This window comes from Artemia franciscana, chromosome 10 (assembly GCF_032884065.1).
Source record: "Artemia franciscana chromosome 10, ASM3288406v1, whole genome shotgun sequence".
Lineage (NCBI taxonomy): Eukaryota > Metazoa > Arthropoda > Branchiopoda > Anostraca > Artemiidae > Artemia > Artemia franciscana.
In genome coordinates, this window is record NC_088872.1 from 2,921,375 (window position 1) to 2,944,619 (window position 23,245).

The window sequence follows — 23,245 nt, forward strand, 5'->3', positions numbered from 1 at the left end:
TTTCTTTAGAATGACTCCTGAAACAATGAGCCATTTGATTAGAATACGATGCTTTTTTAAAAGCGCAAAAATTAGCGTGAAGAGCAAAGTATTGAGGGGGGGGGGGTATCCTATTCATGTATAGATTCATTTCTGTTCGTTTCGAGTTTTAATGTTGCTCCTTACTTTCAGTTGAAAAAACTTGTTATTAATTTAATTTCTGGAAGGAATGCTCACTTTTTTTCTTTGAAAACTTCAATATATTCTGTATCAATTTTGAATTTGATTTCTAATGTAATGTTTCAATTTTGGTCTCCCCTTTTTTTCCTTTATAAATTTATTGAATGTTATCGGACCATTGCTTATCTCATTCTTTGTGTATTTGTAGTTCGAATCCTAGTTTACCCAATTATTTAGTTTCGGACGAGGGTCAGTGGTGTGACTTTGTAAGCTCAGCCAGAGTCAAACCAGCTCTAAATTGGTACATGAAAAAATCTGGGGAGGTTAAACAGGAAGGGTGTGCGAAAGCACAGGATGGTCGGCCGCCAACCCTCCCCCCTCCTTTATATTTCCTGGCTGAAGGGCCAAGAAACGGAGATCAGCACCACCAGAAGGTTGGTGCTGATCTTCAACCTTCTGTGAAGTCCAACGCCGTATTTTTACATTTCTAACATTGCTTATCTCATTACACAAGGGTATTTACTGCTTAACAGTTGACATTCCCATGGTATCGATCGGTTTTTGAGCGTTTCCCCCTACGTCTAAACCGGCTATTAATTAAAAACACTAGCGCTGAATCCGGCCTAACACAGTTAAAGGACAAAGACTTAAGGAAGTAGGAAAAGAAGTGTTATTTGTTTAAAAGGTAGGCAACTAATCCAAATAACCCAACTAATCCATCATCTAGACTAGACTAAGTAAATAGCACCAAACCATCATGTAGACCACACTCTGGTGATTTTTCCTGTATAGTGAAGACCTTCCTTCACAAAATGCAGTTGGTCTGCTATTCTAATCTGCTTTTGTTAATAGCCTATTAAACCTTATTTCAATAGGCAATGTATAAAATACCCCCCTCCCCGAAAAAAGGCCCCCTCGATCCTGCCCCAAACACTAAAAGAAAAATGTTCTGAATCTAGGCTGGTCAAGTTCACCATCTCAAAGCTCACATGATGGGTCAAATTCAATGGATAACACAATGGTGGAGATGGGGGCATTTTTCATTTTCCATGATGGAAATGAAGATGACTTTCAAGAGATCCTTTCTAGGAGCTCCAAAAAAAGGAAAAGATCTCCCAATCAAAAATTATTCCCCTCAGTTTGCTCCAACTCCTTCACAAGACTTTGGAGTATACTTAAATATTTCTCCTAGTACCCTCTTTGAGATAAATAAGATAACTCTAATAAGTGTTGCAATCTTCATATTGTTAAAATCAATCTTTTCTTTAAACATTAACCATGATGGATCTTTGCTAATAGCTTTATAAGATTTTAAATCAGCAAACACACTAGCCTACTTAATTTAAAACCCTTCTGAATATCCCAATAAAGTCTGCTCTATAGAACCCAAATGACTACCCAATTAAAATTTTTGTTTTTAACATCCCTCCAGAAATACCTATTCAGGAGATAAAGGAAGGGCTCTGACAGAACTGGTAACCCAGATACAGATGTCACCCAACAGGGCAAACCAGATGCTAATGGTCAAAAGTCAAGCAAGTCTTTCATATTCACACTCAGAGAGAAAAAAAAACTAACAATATCCTAGGTCAGATATTCCTCTTTGGACAAATGAAACCTTACAAGCCAAAACCAACCCAGTGATAAAATGTCTAAAACTAGGACACACAACAAGCAAATACTATGAAATCTTACAAACCTGTAGTAAATATAAACATTTCCATGCTGAAGGATGAAAAATTGCAAAATGACTAGGTAAATGTTTGGTTTTGTCACAAGGCCTCTAAACTTTAGAGCAGCTTACAAATACTAATTCTAGAAGTGCATCCATTTCTGGTTGACCCTCCTCCTCCATAGGGCAAACTAAAAATGCATAAAGTGGGCAGGGTTTTGAAGCCGAGGGAAATGTTGGGGTTGTACAATATGAATGAAATTATATTTTAAGTACTAGGCTATTTCCAATCATCACTGGTAATTTCTGTATAGTAGTAAGTCAAAAGATAATTAAAAAAACTTATGTATCTATTTATGTTAATTATCCACTCTCACTTTCAAACAAAACAAACATCCAATCTTGGTTACAGGTAACGTTATCTATACAGCTAAGTGTGTTAGTCCATGAGCCCTATGGGTACCAGGGCAAGGTCTCTAGTCTGATCAGTTGAATTATTACTTAATGTTTATACCATGCTTTATGCTGAGTGGTTAAGCCTTGTTTGTTATGGTCATTCAACCCTATTTTCATCAGAAATAGCAGTTGGTGAAAAACAAGAATGCTTCATTAACCAACCAACTGTTAGGACTGAAAGAGCAAAGTGGAATAAAGATAAAAAATGACAAAGAGACAACACAATTACCAATTGATCAGTGTTCAGGTTGTTTGTTTGAAATTTACCAACTGGGTGCCCTGATGAATGACAAGAAAAAATGTTATACCTTTTTTCAAGAGCACAGAGTGCTAGCAACTTTGGTATTCTGCAAGCAATGTGGTTCCAAGCAATTTCTAGATAAACAATTCATATGGTTTAATGTCTTCAATGTCTAAAAGTAGTGAAGTTTGTTGACAAAAAAAGAAGAAGAAAACAGTAGTTCAAAAAGGTGTTTTTTTCAGATCAATAACTAAAGGAACATTTTGCAGGGGATTGCATTTGACTGTCTCACAATTGCTAATATTTTGTTCTCTATGATGCACAGGATCAAGTCCAAAACAATATTACATCTGGTCAACTATGTACATTTCCTCAAACACAGTTGTTGACTGGTCTAGCTTTTGTTGCAAGGTATGTCTTGTCAAATTGGATTTGGAATCCCAACCCATAGGAGGACCAGGGAAAGTGGTTGAAATAGATAAAGCAAAAATCAGAAAATTCAAATACAACAGAGGAAGACTCATTGAAGGACAATGGGTTTTTAGCAGTATATAGCATGGTTCTGGTTTGTTCTTCACTATCCCTGTTCAGGATAGAACTGGAGATACTCTGTTAGCTATGACAGACAGGTAGGTGCTGCCAGTAACAACAATTATTTCTGACTGCTGGAAAGCTTATGGTGGATTAAAGCATCAAGGCTTCCTGCACCAAACAGTAAATCATAGCAAGAACATTGTGTACCCCAACACAGGTGCTTACACACAAAGTGTGGAAGGATGTCCACCAAGGAATCCCCAGATATTGTTGAAACACCAAGCAGATGGCTGGCTATCTTGGTGAATTCTTCTTTAAGCAGTGCTATCCCAAGCACACAGATAGACTTCACCACTTTCTTGAAGCCTGTGGTAAAGTTTACCTGCCACCAAACTATGACCTAGCCTCCAAGCTCCAACCTGGACAATCAACAGAATGAACTCAAGCTCAGATATAAAAAAAAAACACTAGCTGCAGAACAACACCAAACAGCTTTTTTCAAAGCCAAAAGTCTCTAAAAAGCTCCTTATTCTCAATTTTACTCTGGTTTACACATAACAGTATCTATAGAGCAAAGCAAATTAGTCCATGGGCAGCAGGGTGAGGTCTGTATTCTATATCTATTGAATAATTATTTGGCCTGAAGCCTGAAAGAGCAAACAAAAAGTAGCTCATAAATATGAACTAACAATTCAACCAATTAGAGTACAGACCTTGCCCCACTGCCTGCAGGGCTCATGGACTAATTTGCTAACTCTATAGGTAATATTCACTTGTAATAATTACTATTCAACCAAATTTGTTTCACCAAGGCCTTCCCATAGCCAAAGAATCTTTTAAAACAAATTTAATCTTGAACTAAAAAACTATAATCTCCATTGTGTTGGAAGGCATTTCTTCAAATCAATGCAACATAAACATAATATTTAACTAATTGCTCTGATTCACCAGTTACTGGCTAGTTTCAACTGGAGTTTCAGCTTTTTAATTATCTTTTGACTTACTACTCAACAGAAATTAGCAGATGACTTAGATGACTGGAAATAGTATTAAAATATAATTACATTCATATTGTACAACCCCAACATTGAAAACCCTGCCCACTTTAAACATTTTTAGTTTCTTGAATGGGGATTTTAAAAAGCTAAAAATGGATTTTAGAAAGCTAAAAACTAGATGTGCTTCTAGAATTAGCCTTTGTAAGTGCTCTAAACTGGTTTGCAGCATAGTTTCCAGTTTAGAGCACTTGTGACAAAATTAAACATTTACCAAACACTACACCCTGCATGTAAAAATGAGCACTAACACTCCAAACAACAAGAGAGAAAGCTTTACCTTACCTATTTACAGCTCTGGAAGCAAATGCAGTGCAATCACACCAAACTAAACATTTTATGAAACCATCCAATACTTTCATTCACAGAAAACCTAACCTACCCAAAGCAACAAGCACCCCCCATAAAACTCCTTCTTCAAAACACCTCAGCTCACTTTCCTATTGGAGAGAATTGCCAAGGCTAAGCCAACTAGCCTCCATATCCAATGTTAAGAGGTTAGTCTGGCCACCCCTTACACAAGCAGAAATGCATCAGAAGCATTACCAGGAATTAATCCCCTAATTAATGACAAGCCAGATGAAAAACCAAGCAAGCTAATGCTTAACATATGCCTCTTTATACCAAACTCTAATGCAGTTCAGTCCATGAACCTACAATAGCCAGAGAATGTAAAAATCATAAATGAATTGGCAAACATCTACCCACCCAATTACATGCTTATTCAAGCAAAAAAAGAATCTTGCTTTCTTCCTAGCAAAGCTAAATGTTGACACATAGTCATATGAAAACTAAAGCAACAAAAAAGTACTACTCAATACTTCAATGGAATGTAAGATCACTTTCAGAAAATAAGTTAAATAAACTAATATCTTTTATGAATAATAATTCCATTGATATTGGTTGCCTTCAGGAAACCCATTTGACCAAAAACTAGCAAATAAAGTCTCTAGGATATACTATCTCAAAGAAAAGATAGGCCATCAGAGAGAAAAGAAGATGGTCTTGCTTTAATAATAATTAATAATATGAACTTTTGTGGCATTAACTTTCCAGAATTTTGAATGATGTTGATACAATTGGAATCAATGTTTGGCTGAATAATTCCAAAACTTTCATAATAAGCTTTTATAACCCTAACAGCCAAACTACAAATACCATGGATTTTAATTGTTTGTGAAGTTTTAATGCCCATAGCCATTTGTGGGGGGATAAACCAGCAAATGAAGCTGATAAGCTTATTGAAAGTTTTATTTCAAATATGAAATTAGTAATTTCTAGCCCTCAAAATCCAAATACATAATTTTAACCCCAAAAGTGGCAATTTTTCCAATTTTGAACCTCAAATTTTTGTCAATAAACATTTTGAATAAAATTCATAAAGAAAATTGATAATCTTTGCATAGACCAATCGCAATAGTTTCTCCATTAAATCAACCAGCTAAAATTCTGTCTCATATCTCCAAGTATATTAACACTAAAGCAATTTGGACTATGTTCAAAAATAAGCTTAATGATGAAATTATAAGTCTTGCCCAGGAATCATGTATTTCACTTGTAAGAGCTGACACACATGGTGAAGTTTTGGCATCCATACTAACAAATACAGCGAATCACGCTATCCCCAAGACAACACCAGGAATCAATCCCAAACGCACTCCTAAAGCATGGTTGACAAATGGCCAAATTAACTTAAAAAAAAAAAAAAAAACAGCTGGGAGAACATACCTAAAACCATCTCCTGCTACATATTTAAGTAAATTACAAGCAGAGACTGGTCTCAAGAGGACTATTTTAAATGCTATATATAATAACTGGTATAATTTTGCCCATATTTCTTTCCAGAGGAACACTTGAGCCAATTATACATAAACTCTTTTAAGTCCCATCTGTGGAAAAAAAAGCACCCCCAACCCACTCCAGTGTGAGCTACTATATAATAATACCCATTATGATAATGAAAAGGCAAACTTGCAACTCTTTTCTCAAATATGCTAGCATCAAATAGTAACAGCTTCACCACCCCAATCTCATTAAATTTAATATACCAGCCTCATCCAGGATCAGAGTATATAACCTGCCCATTCTTAAACTCATGAAATGAATAATGCAATACAATATATAAGGGCTAATGTTACTAGTAGCTATGATAACAAATATCCTACATGGATAAAGAATCTCACCCCTTCTTATAAACAGGAACTCCTAAATTGCTAAAATCATGTATGGGCTACATCCACATTCCCCAATATTTGGAATGTTCATCCCTCCTACCAAAATTAAAGAAACATATACCCAAATATGACCCTAATTCTTACAGGCCTATTATGATTATTCCTGTGCTGGGAAAATTAAAGGAGAATATTGACTCCTTTGGTTTTGTTGAGAAGAATAACATGATACCTCATACTCAAACTGGGTTCAGGAACCACCACTCCTCAACAGATGCTTTTATATTGTTAACAAATGCAATAAATGAATCCCTATCTAAGAATAATGTCATAGTTGCTGTACTCTTATTTTTTGAAGGGGATATGCCAATGTAAACCACCAGATCCTTTTTAAGTAAACTTCCGAGTCTTTGGATTACCCCCAAAGCTAGTATCCTTCATAAATTCTTTCATAGAAAATCAAAGTGTCATTGTTTGTGTAGGCTCAGCCTACTCACCCAAAACTACAATAACCAAAGGTCTTCCACAGGGTGCAGTCTTGAGTTGCCTCCTCTTCTCCATATTTCTCTGGGACATAAACCTTCCACACACCAATTTACAATGTGCTATGATCTGGTATTATGGGCAACTGGCAACACCTTTGAGATTGCACATTCAAAACTGCAAAAGTCACTTTTTCTATTTGAGAAATTTTCTCAAAATTTTGATTTACCCAGTAAACAGTAGCATTTGGCACTTAGAAATTAAAACTTCTGTGCCTCTAAAGCTTGGTTTATAAAGTCTTCAACCATAATAATTAGTTACCTAGAAGTGGTCAACAAGATACTTGGGAGTCTTGGTGTATCCCCCTGAAAAAAACTATTCCTTAACTTGTCCAAACTTTAGCAATTACTCATAAAGTGTTCAAGGTTATCCCTATACTTCCCTCAAAGGGGGTAGGCACGCTTACCTGTCAGGGCATCAACATTGTAAGAATTCCAGTGTCCTCTATCGAATGGAATCAACATCTGCAGAGGATGAAGTAACTTAATTGATGTTGATTAATTCAGAGCTGAGATTTAGAAGACTGAATTGAAGATAACAAATCCTGGAAACTAAGTACTTTTCCAAAGATTTAGAAGACGTCAATAATTACTCCAATGAAAAAAAAAACTGAGTAAACCACCAAAAAAGGATATCTTCTTACAGGCCTATATTGCTTTTACTGTTCCTAGGCAAGGTTACAAATATGATGATAAAGAAAAGACTTGGAGGGATATGTGAACATTGTTAACATAATGGCCTCTCTCTGCAACAACAGTGTGGTTTTAGGAAAGGTTTCAACATAATGGATTGTGTTCTTATGCTTGAGGTTATAAGCAATGCTAAAAGTAATAAAAAAGAAGTTTCCTCACAGCAGTATTGGTTGATTTTAATGCACTTTTGACAAGGTATTAGAGAAGAAGCTATGTCAGAGTTAAAGAGAATTGATTCCAAAGAAAAATTTATCAATCTCATCTCTGATTTTATAGGCTGCATCAGGGTTTAATTGAAGAATCGCAAATTAGCCCATACCTTTTCCTCCTCTTTCTAGCTGAGCTCAAATTTTTGAGTAAGAGTATAAGCTATCAACCTTTGCAGATGACATTACCATTAGGGAAGTAGGAGACAGCTATAATGAAGCAATTGAAAATTTAAACTCTTCCTTGAAAGAATTAGTTAGACTTTCCAAAGCATTTACAATGAGTTTATCAGCCCAAGAAACAAAAGCAGTGATGCTCAATAACAAAAACATTTCCACCCCAATGGATCAAATAAGTATTGGAAAAGAGAAGCTTGAACAATGCAGATTACTAGGCTTAATAAATTACCATCAGAAGACTTGGAATAAACAAATAGAGGTGACAAAGGAGGTTTGCCTGAAATTGATTGTAATTCTCAAAGACTTGCTTCTACAAGTTTGAGAAATTCACCAATTGTATTGGGAATTTTTTACAATCAACATGTAAGGTCAAAAATTGGCTATGGATAGTTGCTTGTGGCCACACCAATAAAAAAACTTGTCCAAATCAGAAAAAATCCAGAACTTCAAATGGCTCTTGGCTTGTATTCACATACTTCTAGTGATCCTACATGAAAACTAGCAAGAATTGTACCTATAAGCAAGAGAATAGCCAAAGCCACTTTCAAATATTATACCAGGATTCAAGCTTATGGGGAGACGCACCCTATTTTCACTCTTTGTCATGGCAGTGCTAGGCAGAAGCAAGTATCCTCCTCCATGGAAGTTTTGCCTGCTAAATTTCAGCCTTGAGGTTATACACGACAAGAAGGAGAGTATACCACATCAACTAATCAAACCTGAATTTTCAAGAAAAAAGATACAGAGTTTAAATATCGTCTACATGATGTTTGTACTGATCGATCCCTATTAGAAGAAAATCTCCTGCAGCAGCAATAATCCCACACACTACTCTGACATTCAAAAGCCTCTTCTACTGCCTCAGTATTGACTGCTGAATTGGCAGCAAAAGTTGAATCACTGAAGGCAGTCGAACTTATACTTTTGCATTTACATAAAGTTGTAATCATCTCAGATTCTCAGACTGCTCTCAAACTAATAAAAACTTTAACCTGAAATGGAAAAGACACTGATTTGCAGGAGATAAAAGAGCTACTTGATCAAACAGCTTGTGGTAAGAAACTGTAGTAAGGAGCAACCCGCCTCAATAGTAACCAAAACTCTAAAAAATTGAATTTCGATACCAATAGCTACATCAAAAGAATCGCATTTTAATACTGATTTTAAATATATAAGTTTCATCAAGTTTAGTTTTACCCATCAAAAGTTATGAGCCTGAGAAAATTTGTCTTATTTTAGAAAGTAGGGGGAAACACCCCCTAAAGGCATAGAATCGTAACGAAAATCACAAAATCAGATTCAGCGCATCAGAGAACCTTATTGTAGAAGTTTCAAGCTCCTATCTATAAAAATTGTGGAATTTTGTATTTTTTGCCAGAAGGCAGATCACAGATGCATGTTTATTTGTTTTTGTTTTTTTTTCCAGGGGTGATCGTATCGACTGAGTGGTCCTAGATTCTTGCGAGAGGGCTCATTCTGACAGAAATGAGAAGTTCTAGTGCCCTTTTAAGTGACCAAAAAATTGGAGGGCACCTAGGCCCCCTCCCACGTTAATTATTTTCCTAAAGTCAACGGATCAAAATTCTGAGATAGCCATTTTATTCAGCGTCATCGAAAAACCTTATAACTATGTCTTTAGGGATGACTTACGCCCCCACAGTCCCCATGGGAGGGGCTACAAGTTACAAACTTTGACCAGTGCTTACATATAGTAATGGTTATTGGGAAGTGTACAGACGTTTTCAGGGGATTTTTGGTTGGGGGAGGGGTTGAGAAGGGGGGATATGTTGGGGGAACTTTCCATCGAGGAGATTGTCATGGGGGAAGAGAATTTCCATGAAGGGAGTGCAGGATTTTCTAGCATTATTAAAAAAAACAATGACAAATAAATATGAAAAAGTTTTTTCAACTGGAAGTAAGGAGCAGGATTAAAACTTAAAACAAACAGAAATTATTACGCATATGAGGGGCTCACTTCCTCCTAATACCTTACTCTTGACGCTAAAGTATTTTTAATAATTTCAACTATTTATTCTACGGCTTTTGTGATTCAGGGGTCATTCTTAATGAACTGGGACAAAATTTAAGCTTTAGTGCAAAGAGCGAGGTACTGACGAGGGGTGAACCCCTCATATATGTAATAAAAATATGAGAATAGAGAAGTTCGTTACGTAAGCTAATTTATAAGTTACGTTTATCTTTTACTATCGTAACAAATTAAAAGCTCTAGTTGCCTTTTTAAGTAACCAAAAAATTGGAGGGCAACTAGGCTTCCTCCCCCGTTCCTTTTTTTCTCAAGATCATTTGATCAAAACTATGAGAAAGCCATTTAGGCAAAAAAAAAGAATAAATATGCAATTTTCGTTTTAATTATTCCTCTGCGGAGAGCCAAAATCAAAACATTCATTCATCCAAAAACGTTCAGAAATCAAATGAAAAAAAAAAGTTTTTTTTTAACTGAAAGTAAGGAGCGACATTAAAACTTAAAACGAACAGAAATTACTTCGAATATGAAAGGGGCTGCTTCCTCATCAACGCCCCGCTCTGTACGCTAAATTTTTTTACTGTTGTAAAAAGTAGAGTTGAAAGGGTCAAACTTTAGCGTAAAGAGCGGGCGTTGATGAGGAAGCAGCCCCTTTCATATACGAAGTAATTTCTGTTCGTTTTAAGTTTTAATGTCGCTCCTTACTTTCAGTTAAAAAAACTTGTTTTTATATTTAATTCTCAATCCAAGATTGACATTGTAGTGGCTTTCTAGCACATTCGTAGCCATGTAAGCATCCACTGTAATGAAAAAAAAAAAAAAAAATAGACAGTCTAGCTACAGAGACAGCAAAGTCTAACAACCCACAACTTGCTTGAAAGTATTCAGTCGTATTTAAAGATACAGTTAAAAACCACCATGCTTATAGAAAGTCTCCCCCCCCTCTGCTCTGATTTCAATTTTCAAAGAACCTGAAAACAATTAGGCCTGCATCAAAATAAAAGCTTAGAAGTAATACTGAGAAAGAAAGTAATGCTGAGAAAGATGGAAACAACATTGCGATCCAAATTGTAGGCTCTGCAACTTGACTAAAGAAACCTTACAGCATCTTCTCTTTGAATCCATGACAAGTACCCCTAGAATTTTTAAACTCAATACCCTATCTCAAATATATAAACTTTCACTAAACATTATTCTGATAGTGGATGCATCTTTGCCAGTTTCCATAGAAAAGGTGTTATATAGAGAGCTGATTGATATCTTAACAAATTTAGATATATTTTGAGGGATATATTTTGTGTTTATTACATGTATTGTAAACTTGTGCAGAAGAAAGCTTGAGCAAGCAGGAAGAGCTCAGAAGGGATGGTGTTTCATAATAGAATTGATTGATAAACAGGAGACCTCTGAGCTGCTGTTGAGGATCATGTAGGTAAAGTAAATCTGTAAGAAGAACTATACAAAGAAGAAGAGTACTTACCTGCCCCTGTCCATGAGAAAAACTGCTGCACAGATGGTGGAAGTGTACCTAGAAAAGCAGAAGATGCCAAATAAAGATTACTTTACCCACAATACAATCCAGCAGAGCTATTCCAGTATTACTATAAAGATCAGAGCAAGGTTATAGCCGAGGAAGAAAAAAAGTACCCTTCATTGCCCTATCTTGGGCTCTTTGAAGTGAGCACAGAAGAATTTTGTTGGCACTACCCCAGACAGAGCAGCAATAAGAATGGTAAGGAAAAATAGAAGCATAGTAAAGAGAAAGCATAACATGGGGGGGGGGGAAGAAATGATTTAACTCAGTGCAACATTGAAGACTATTATAGGGTGAGGGAAAGGGTGTGAGTCATATGGGGTTTAAAAGAAAGAAAACAGTCAGGATACACCCCAAGAAACTTCACTATGGTAGCCTGCACTATAATATCATTCCCATAAGATTCGTCTCCTGTACGTCAGTCTCACAATAAGCAGTCCTGCAATGCACAATGGCACTCTTATGAGTGTCGTACAAAATACTTGGACAAAAGTCCTAAGGCCAAATAAAAACAATATAAACTTTAAAAACAAAATACTAAATTTAAAACAACCTCTCTCAAAGCAATGGTAAGAGGGTGACTTCTTCTCCGGAATTTTTGACATTTTATCATATCGTTCAGAGCCAGTGTGGTCTTAGAAATTATTTATCCCTATCTACCTATGTTAAATTGCTCAAGATCCAACTCATAAGTCTCCCATATCTTGAAAGATAGTTAGTCCAACCGATAATAGTTTGTTTTCTGACTTTACAGATTTTAAGCTTTGAACTGGAGAGCTTGTAGCAAGCAATATCCTCTTGGTTTGGTGTAAAGAAAGCTGTTCCAATAGTTCTAATTGAATGAGTTGCACAGAAGATTCTTTACCTTGTGATCGCCAAGCTGGGTAAGTCATAATTTTTAATATCTGGCATTGCAGTACAACTGGCTAATTCTTGTTCTTACAACTGTCTCATGCTACTTTACCTTAGTAAACGAACAGCAAATCATGCTTTGCTTCTTTTAGTAAAGAGCTGACTAAGAACACTTCTGTGTTAAGAACCACACAGAGATTTAGCAGAAGATGGAATATTTACTCAAGTAGAGAAATAGAAATACCATTATATAGTTGTGAGATACAAGTGCCTAAGCTCAGGAAAGAAGAACAAGTTGTATTTGTGTTTGTAAAGCAAAAAAGTATTCCATTTTGTTTCTTGTTTTGACTATGAAATTAGTGTTGCTCAAAGTGATTGAAAGGTAAACAAAAGAGTATGAGAAACAGATTCGAGGGAGCGTAGTGGAATGTTGCAATTTGTTCAAAGCGGCTTATAGCACATGTAACCCTCTATGAAGAGAGAAGGTCAAAAAGAGGTAAGGAGGCTGCTGGGGAGTGGTAGCTCCCCAACAGCACACGCACCTGCGCACAGGATAGAGTTGTATTGGTTCCCTGTGTATTTTAAGGTGAGCTAGAAATAACTCACTGTTGATGTTTAACCGGAAAATTCCACCTACTATGGGCATGAGTAATATAGTAAGGGACATCTAGTGTAATATTGATAGCAATGCACCCAAATTCAGTCATCCAATCGTTTTGTTCTAAAATAAAACTTTCAGGGCCATTGCCAACGATTTGTGTCATAAATACATATTATCAGTCATTACAACATACAAGTAAAAAAACTATAATATTCAATTTATTTTTGGGTTGTACTCTTGCATGAAACTCCGAATAGATTTTCTTTCCTACCGTCTTTATTTTGCATTTAGTTCTGTCAGCTCTGGGACTGGTCCTGCAACAGCCCTTGGATTTCATTTGGTGACAAAATCTGAGGGGAGGACATCATGGTACTTATGTGCTTTTGTAGATTTTATTTTCCAAAATCCATGCTCTTCTTGCTGCTTAAACCTTCTTTGCTCCAGTGAAATTAAATCAAATTTAACAAATAATTTAAAATATTTAATTTCCAGGCCACGAGAAATAATAGCCAGAGCATGTTTATGAATTTTTCAATCAAATTAGCTGGTTCCAAAGTTACACCAAAATGCTATACCATCGCAGCATACTCTAGAAACGGTCTATAAAGGTACCATAATTTTTTTAAAGATGGACAATAAGACACAGAATTCGTCTTCAAGTTTAACATTTGGAAGCTAGTACTGCCTTTCTCAACCACTATGTGGTGAGTTCCTCCCACTTAAGATCAGAAATGAGGGTTATTTCTTGTAGTTTTGTTTTATATATAATTAATTGATCAGGGCAGGGTGATTAAAAGTAGGGGCTAAAATTGTGAAAATAAGATGGTAATTTGCTACTGTTATTTTGATTCACAGTCATATGTGAAGACGCTGACTTCTGTCTCGCTTATTTAATGATTGCTGCAGTTCTGCTGGGCTTAAGCCATAAATGTACTTCTATCTACTGTCCATATCAATGGGAATATTGTTAACCACGATTAGAAATAAAATTTAACCTAAATAGTCCCTTGAGGTAGACGCAGTTTAATGTCTCACCTTTTCAATGATTGCTGCAGTTCTGCTGGGGTCACTTTTATTGCATATTTCTGCTAAGTTTCAGTCTTAAATGTATTTCCATCTACTGTCGATATCAATGGCAATGTTGTTAACCATTACTAGAAATAAAATCAAACCTGAAATATTCCCTTGAGGAAGACGCTGACTACTGTCTCACTTATCCAATGATTTCTGCTGTTCTTGTAGGGTCACTTTTATTGCATATTTCTGCTAAGTTTAAAGTCATGAATGTACTTCAAATCACTGTCCATATCAATGGTAATATTGCTAACCATGACTAGAAATAAAACCGAACTTAAAATAGTTCCTTGAGGAAGACACTGACTACTGTCTCACTTATTCAGTGATTGCTGCAGGGGTGCTGAGGTCTCTTTTATCACACATTTCTGCATAACTACTTTCCATATCAATGGCAATATTGTTAACCATGACTAGAAACAACATTTAACCTAAAATAATCCTTTGAGGTAGACACCGACTACTGCCTCACCTTTTCAATGATTTCTGTAGTTCTGCTGGGGTTACTTTTATCACATATTTCTCTTAGACTTAAGTCATAAATGCACTTCCACCTACTGTCCGTATCAATGGCAATATTGTTGACTAGAAATAAAATTGAACCTAAAATAGTCCTTTGAGGAAGACACATACTACTGTCTCACCTTTTCAATTATTACTGCAGCTCTGTTGGGGTCACTTTTATTGCATTTTCTGCTAAGCTTAAGTCGTAAATACACTTCCATTTACTGTCCCTATCAATGGCAATGTTGTTAACCATGACTAGAAATAAAATTGAAGCTAAAATAGTCCTTTGAGGAAGACACATACTACTGTCTCACTTTTCAATTATTGCTGTAGCTCTGTTGGGGTCACTTTTATTGCATTTTCTGCTAAGCTTAAGTCGCAAATATACTTCCATTTACTGTCCCTATCAATGGCAATGTTGTTAACCATGACTAGAAATAAAATTGAACCTAAAATAGTCCCTTGAGGTAGACGCAGACTACTGTCTTACTTTTTCAATGATTGCTGCAGTTCGGCTGTGATCACTTTTATCCCATATTTCTGCTAGGCTTGAGTCGCAAACTCACTTCCATTTACAGTCCAATTAATTGCAGTATTCCTGGTAAAACTCTTAAGCCTTCTTAATGATTTAATACTGTATTTCCAGATATTTGTTGCTAAGACATGCAAGCCAAAGTTCATTGGATGAAAGCTCTCAGAAGGACTACTCCCGTGGAAGTACCCTTGATAGAGTTCCCTATCGAAACAGTAATCACTATCAAAAGGCTTTTTGCACCTTGAACTCCATGAGAAGGTTTGTTTTAATAGTTGTTTATTGGTTGTAATAATCACACGGTACCACAGAAAGGCTCCCGAAATTCAATATGCATAAGTAAAGCAACCCCGACGCAATATAGACTGATTCGGAAATTACTTTAGATCAGGGCCATAATTTGCTATGGGGAAGGGGGGGCAACTGCCCCTCTCCCAGCTAAAATTTGGTTCCTCCAAAAATCTTGTCATAACTAAGATAATCCTACTAAATTAAAGCATCCACAAAAATAGGTCAGTATTCTTTAGTGTTTCTTTACCTTTATGGTACTATATGGTTCATTTTTTTCAGTTTTACTGTCATTTTCACTTGATTTTGGAAAAATTGGCTCCGACTTTGCCCCCATCCCCCCAGAATTTTGACGAAATTACGCCACTGCTTTGGATTCCTACTTGCATCGCAATTGTTTCGACGATTAGAATAGTCGATCCTTCGGCAGGGTACTTAAATAGAATATTATATTAGCAGTTTAGGACTATGCGTCCCAACTACCTAACGAAACAGATCTCCCCACATAGCTGCACACTGAGGGTGCTGGGGTTTACTGGTTGAGGAAACCCCTCTTAATTGATCTGAAAGATCTACCTTACGAAACCGAAAATCAGTGACCTAAAATACATTTTTTGCGTGTCTGATAATCCCTCCCCTATAAAAAGCATATGATCCCCTCTGACCTCTTATGAGGGTTGCATCTGTATACATTATGGCCCGACAGATATTATCAGGCCGTTATGAGAATTGGTGTGATTATCGGGAAAGAAATATCGGTCTTCGGTCTATTTCTTTTTCTTCTTTTTTTCTTTTTTTAATGCGCAAATTGTCCAGAAGATGGCACCAGATTTCCTCAGGTAATTTTACTTGTTCTGTCGTAGGATGTGGAGCCACCAGCTAACTCTGAACATGGCGGATAGAGCAGCAGAGATGAGTTAAAGTATATTTGTTGTCAATACTTGTTAATACACAGCTGGTACAGGAATGTTCTAAATGTGTGTCGATTTCAAGAACGTACATCTTCTACGAAAACAACTGAAAAGAACACAATAAACCATGTGATTACTGTTTAATGAGAGTTCACTTGCGTTAATGAAAGATCCAAAATTCAATCAATTAAAACCATGATATCCAGTGAGAGGTGCAGCTAAGGGGGAGAGAGCGTTTTGTAATGTGGGGAGGGGGACCCAAACTTTCGCCGCCGCGTGCCAACATCTTGCAAAAATTTCCTATATACCCTAGAAATTTAGCTTATGTGACCACATTTGTCGTCATACTGGACGATTTTGTCGACGACACATCTTTTAAATCCCTCCTCCAAACTTAAAACTCTAGCTGCACTGTATCCAGTGTGCTGAGCGTGAATTCGTTAGTAACAGACCATACCATAATAATGTAAAGTTTTCACATTGATATGTGAATGATTAAAATTCAGCCCCCACCAAGTCGAGCTATTGAAATTTGGATTTGAATAATCAATTTCAATAAATATCTTACACTTCTTTCAATCAGACTTCCACGTATTTGTGTTCCACGACATGTATTTGTGTTCCACATGTTCCACGACATGCGCGCGCGGGGGGGCTTGGGGGGGGTCCAGCGCCCCCTCCAACTAGGTATATCTTCTATATATATAAAAATAAGTTGTCTCTCTGTGTGTGTGTCTGTCGAGTGACGTCATGTTTGTGTGTCGACTGACGTCATGTTTTCGACTGACGAAATTACAGACCGGACATCGGGACACAAATGACGACCGGGACACCGGCACATAGGGAATATAAATGACGACCGGGACACTCAAAGAGAAAGCGACCGGGACACAAGGAATGTTCGATTAGCAATCATCATCAACAAAGCACCGGGACACAAATGACGACCGGGACACAGGGAGTATAAATGACGACCAGGACATAAGTAAAAAAGAAAACTAAAAAAACTAAAAAAAAGGTAAAAACTACAAAAAAAACTAAAAGAAAAAAAACAACTAAAAACTAATAAAAAAACTAAAAAAGCTAAAAAACTAAAAAAGCTAAAAAACTAAAAAAACTAAAAAGAAAAAAAAATGAAAAAAGGAAAAAATGAAAAATAAAGGAGAGAAACAAAACTAAAAAAATAAAAATAAAAAAAAACTAAAAAGAAAAAAGAAAAAAAAACTAAAAAAAATTAAAAAAAGTGAAAGCCAAAAAAAAAAAGAAAAAAAGGGGAAAAATACAAAAATTTATTTCATATACCATTTCAAAAACGAATGTATATACAGACCGGGACACCGGGATACAAATGACGACCGGGACATAGGGAATATAAATGACGACCGGGACACAGGGACACAACTACAACGGGGACGCCGGGGGGCACAGGGGGATATATAAATGAAGACGGGGACACAGGGAATGTTCGATTAGCAATCACCATCAACAAAGCTCAAGGGCAATCATTAGAATCATGAGGTATAACTAAAAAAACTAAAAAAAGGTAAAAAACTAAAAACTAAAAAAAAGACCAATTCAAAAACGAATGTATATACAGACCGGGAAACCGGGACACAAATGACGACCGGGACACCGGGACACAAGGAATATAAATGACGCCCGGGACACTCAAAGAGAAATCACAGACACCGGGACACAAATGACGACCGGGACACAGGGAATATAAATGACGACCGGGACACAGGGACACAACTACAACGGGAACGCCGGGGGGCACAGGGGGATATCAAGGGCAATCATTAGAATCATGAGGTATAGATCTGAATACGGATTGTTTTCCCATGGACCATTATATGTTGCATGTTCAAGAGTCGTAAACCTGACAATCTATTTATATGCACAGACAATGGGACAGCAAAGAATGTTGTATATTCGCAAGTTTTACGTAGTTAAAAACATATATATATATATATCTATCTATATTCACAGGTGGGACATAGGGACACAACTACAATGGCGCGTAACGACTTACGCGCGCGGGGCGGGCGCGAAGCGCCCCCACCAACTAGGTGTTGGGGTGTATTATAGGTGTATTATATAGGTGTACTAGGTGTATATATATATATATATATATATATATATATATATATATATATATATATATATACATATATATATATATATATATATATATATATATATATATATATACATATATATATATATATATATATATATATATATATATATATATATATATATATATATATATATATATATATATATATATATATATATATATATATATATATATATATATATATATATATATATATATATATATATATATATATATATATATATATATATATATATATATATATATATATATATATATATATATATATATATATATATATATATATATATATATATATATATATATATATATATATATATATATATATATATATATATATATATATATATATATATATATATATATATATATATATATATATATATATATATATCTATATATATATATATATATATATATACTATCTTTATAAACAAGTAATAATTGTGTATCTATGTATTTTTTCTTGAAAACTACTCCATATTTTTTGGGGAGAATTGGCATCCTGTTGTATTCTGGCCTAAAAAAAAAACCATCTAGACCGGTCAAAAGTTTGAGATAATTCGTTAAGTGCTTTAATTTTGGAGAAAATATTTGTGAGTGTCCTCATTTTTATATATTCCCAAACCTTAAAAAGGAAACCAAAAGTTTGAAGCTTAGTAGAAATCGTTGTTAGAAATCGGAATTGCTGTAATAATAATCAAATATCTTTGAATAGATTCAGTTTGAAAAGACTTTTAATTGCGTAAAGGGCAAAAAAATTGCTAATTGCAAAAATATTTATATATATTTTAACAAGGGATTACAACAGTTCAAAAACCTTAAAAAAGAAAACCAAAAGTATGAAGCCTAGTAGAAATGGCTGTTAGAAAAATATTATTACCGAATTTCTTTTCTTATAAATACAAGCAATGTCTTTTTAAGACATGAAAAAAAGATGAGAATTTTTTGAGTTCAGTTCAGAATCGCGAAAGTTGTTATGTAACCTGCAAAAATATTTATTGCCTGAGCAATAATCTTAATGTTTTAATTCAAACTAGAAAAAAAAACCTTAAAAAATTAAAATTAGTTTTTTTGTTTGTTTGAGAAAATTAACTCGCTACAGGTTTGGACATAACCAGTTATATAATGCCAGTAGGAAGGCCCAAAAACCGAAAATTTGCAATTATTACAAATGATGATTCTCTATTTTGACAAAGGATGACAACAATTCAAAAACCTTGAAATGAAAACCAAAAGTTTCAAGCTTTGTAAATATCGGCGTTAGAAATTGGACTAGCTTTAATAAACAAATATCTTTGAAAAGACATTAAGTTGGAAAAAGAGCAAAATACTGGTAATTGCAAAAATATTTGTATATATTTTTACAAGGGATTACAACAATTCAAAAACCTTAAGAAAGAAAAACCTTTCTGAACGCCACTAGTTAGACAATGTCAGAAGAAAGGCCCTAAAAAAGAAAATTTTCAATTATTACACATGATGATTCTCTATTTTGACAAGGGAATACGACAATTCAAAAACCGTAAAAAAAGAAAACCAAAAGTTTCAAGGTTGGTACATATCGTTGTTACAAATGGGACTAGCTTCATTAATCAAATATCTTTGGACTATCAATTGGGCTAAATCCATGAACATGGCCAAGAGTTGACTTTGTTGGAATACGTCTGTTCGTAGAATACATCTGTTCGTAGAAATGTAACGCTCTTCTCTAACCCTACATTTAAATTTCTCCTATGGAATATCGTATAAAATGTAGGCCTATAGAATGACCTGCTTTGTGTAAACACTTTCTTTTTTTTCAATTTGTTAACTTTCTTGTCATCAATTGATTTTTCCCGTTCTTCATGTCTCGAAAAAAAAAACTAGTTCTGAACGTTTTATGGGTTTTATGGGTGGAGTTTGAAGCTTCTAAGATTTGCTCAAAAATAAGTTATTGGTTTTTTGTTGGCTTTTTGGTTTTTATTGTAGAAAAAAAACGTGACTTTGGATACCGATTCAAACTATGCACGCTTTCAAGTTTGGGCTGAATGCTCTAAACAATACATAAGAAAGATTTGTCTGGGAACCCAATTTTCTCAAAGGAATACTCTAATACAAATTGTTTCTAATTGGTTGTCCTGAAGTTTCTGAAAGCTGTGTATGCAAAATATGCTGAAAAACTAAATCCTTTGAAAAAAAAAGAAAAAAAAAATTCGTCAGCATATTTTTTCTGCAGATTCATTATTTCAAAGTTAACGAAAGATACCTTGTCAACTAAATCAATGTTGACAAGGTATCTATACTGTTGACAAGGTATCTTTCGTTAACTTTCTATTCTGGCTCTTCGTTAACTTTCTAATTCTGGCTCCGTTTATCTTATTTGTAATTAGATTTTAAAGAAACAAAAAACAACCATAAAGTCTAAGGCCTTAAATTTTTAAACCGGAACTGATTTTTAAGAAACATAAAGTCGGTGTAAAAGCAGCGGGGAGTCTGTATTTTTTTATATATATAGCTTAACTAAATATGTGGTTGTGACACATATGCTGGATCTTAGACGTAAGCTGATTTCTTTATTAAAAAAAAAATTGGCTCAAACCTGCTATTTAATCACAAGTTCTTTTTGGAAAACAAAATGAAAACTGAAAACAAAATACATTTATAATTTTTTCATTTTCTGTACTTTAATAAAAAAATGTTACAATATTCAAACTTTAAGAAATAAATATCAGTATTTGTATATTAATCTGACAAAAGACGGTCATTAACCCAACTCATGTTAGATTTTGTTTGAGCTCGACTCGGTTTTATTGTAATTTCTGTTCGTTTTGAGTTTCATTTATTTATTGATGGTGATTTTTGGTAGTTTTACGCTTGAAAGGTTACTTGACTTTATTTCTTATCATTTTTGGCTTTGTGGAGCTCTTTACTTTTTTTGAAAAATTTGTTTTGTGGAAAAAGTTTTTAAATTAGTCTTTGAAAAGGGACTTCTTCGGCAATGCTTTTTATATACGGTTCCTTTTGAGTGCTGAGCTGACGCTTAATAAAATCTATATAGTTGAAAAAAAAAAAATTCAAAAATAAGAAGAATGGTTTTGTGAATTTTTGATTTTTAACTCCTTAAAGGCAAATCTAAACTATGAGCGTTCAAAATGTACAAGTTTTCATTTTGGACCGAAAGCCATTTGGAAATATCAGAGGAGCATCACGTTTCAAAATCATATTACTACTCAGAGGTGCTGCGATATGTGTTGTTATTACCGAGATAAATGCTGTAGTTTTGTGCGAAGCCTACCTAGGTACTTTAGACGTTTGGCAATATAAGATTCTAAGTACAATTTTTTCTTTCACCATATAACAACTAAACCGTTTAATTCAAATATACTTTAAAATGTCGCACCTACTTCTGACTAAATCGTACCTATTCCAAAATGCGTTCGTGTCATTTTTACCAATGCTATGCTAAAACCATTTTTTAATCGCACTCCGAAGTGGTCTCGCTTGTATCCGAGATAAGGCTATTTGTCCTACCTGCAGTATTGTATATGTATTGACTATCATCTTTTTTTCAGTCGTGGTTTCTTGTGCGACATAATTTTGGTTTCGGATGGAGTGTCCTTCCCAGTTCATAAAGCAATATTATCATCCTGTTCTGCCTATTTTCATGCCATGTTTACGAACTTTGAGGAAAGTAAACAGGATACAGTCCCATTGCAGGGAATAGATCCACAAGCTTTGCAGATTCTTCTTGATTACATATACACTGCCGAGGTGCATGTGACTGAAGATAATGTACAGGTGAGACCAAGGGGCTACGCTCTGTAGTAACGTGAAAAGTATAGCTAGTATTTTTTTTTTCGTTGTCGTTACTCCCTTGGTTGTGGAGTCGGTCCAATTTACCACCGACTCCAATTTTGACTCCGACTCCTGAAACATTGAACAGAATTGCTCCGATTCCTAAGAATTCTTCACCATTCCTGCTAATTTACTGCAGGAATTAATGAAAGAAATTGGTATTAATAAGAGAATTGCAGAAAAGTAATTTTGAAGGCTAATTGTGACCCATAATTAGCCTACAACAGGGCCGTATTTACAAAAAAAATTCAAAAAACACATAAAAAATTAGTTTATATTCATTTTTGTTATGTGGAGGGGGGGGGGGGGTTCAAACCCCCTAGCCCTGCTGGATGCGGCCTTGACCTATAATATGAATTTTGTTTATTATTACCACTTTTTAGCAGTATTTAAGAGTATTTGGCTTGACTCCAGCCTTTATGTGTTTTCGTAATTCTGACTCCAAATAGTCTTACTTATTTCTGTTGTTGCGACTCCATTCAGCAAGAATTTGCCAAAATTCCGACTCCACGACTCTGACTCCGCAGCCCTGGCTACTCCTAAAGGTCGTATTTCCTCCCCTTAAAGAGAGGATCAGAAGAGTAATTTATTTCAATCACACTTCGATCTTCCTGAGCTATAATCCCTTGCTAGTCGTCCCTTTGAGAATTCTTAGCAATTAGTTTATTACTATTATCTGAAAGGCGTTAAAATGTCTTGTACGACCTTTAAGCATAAAAGGCGATATTTTTTCTCCTAATAGAAAAAGAAAATATGCTTGAAAAGGAAAGAAAATGGATTTCGGAATGATTTCTAACGAAGAATTTTTCCATATCCTTGCCTCCACCTCCACCCACCTCCACCCAAAATAAAACCATCGCTTTGTTTCCTTCCTTTTCACCCACAGAAAATATAAGATGGTTCAGAGAAGAGTAAAATGGACGTTGTCAAATTTGCAAGTGTTGATCATTCTTTGTAGATCAGTCGTCGCTTAGATCATTCTTTGTACACAATTCTAAAGCTAATGTGCAAGTGAGCTCAAAGGCTAACGATTAGCTAATAATTTTTCAATGTCCTAGTTAGGAAAATGAGCTGGG

General features: G+C 35.1%; 1 protein-coding gene across 1 annotated transcript in view; it reads left to right on the plus strand.

Moving 5' to 3' along the window:
- The first annotated feature begins 768 nt into the window (after positions 1 to 768).
- Positions 769 to 23,245, plus strand: part of LOC136031657 (kelch-like protein 3) — a 60,275-nt gene continuing 37,798 nt past the window's right edge. The window contains exons 1-4 of the mRNA XM_065711327.1: positions 769 to 844; positions 12,182 to 12,311; positions 15,108 to 15,254; positions 21,887 to 22,112. Of these exons, the coding sequence (XP_065567399.1) occupies positions 12,268 to 12,311; positions 15,108 to 15,254; positions 21,887 to 22,112 (417 nt within the window). The 5' untranslated portion in view covers positions 769 to 844; positions 12,182 to 12,267. The remainder of the gene's footprint in view (positions 845 to 12,181; positions 12,312 to 15,107; positions 15,255 to 21,886; positions 22,113 to 23,245) is intronic.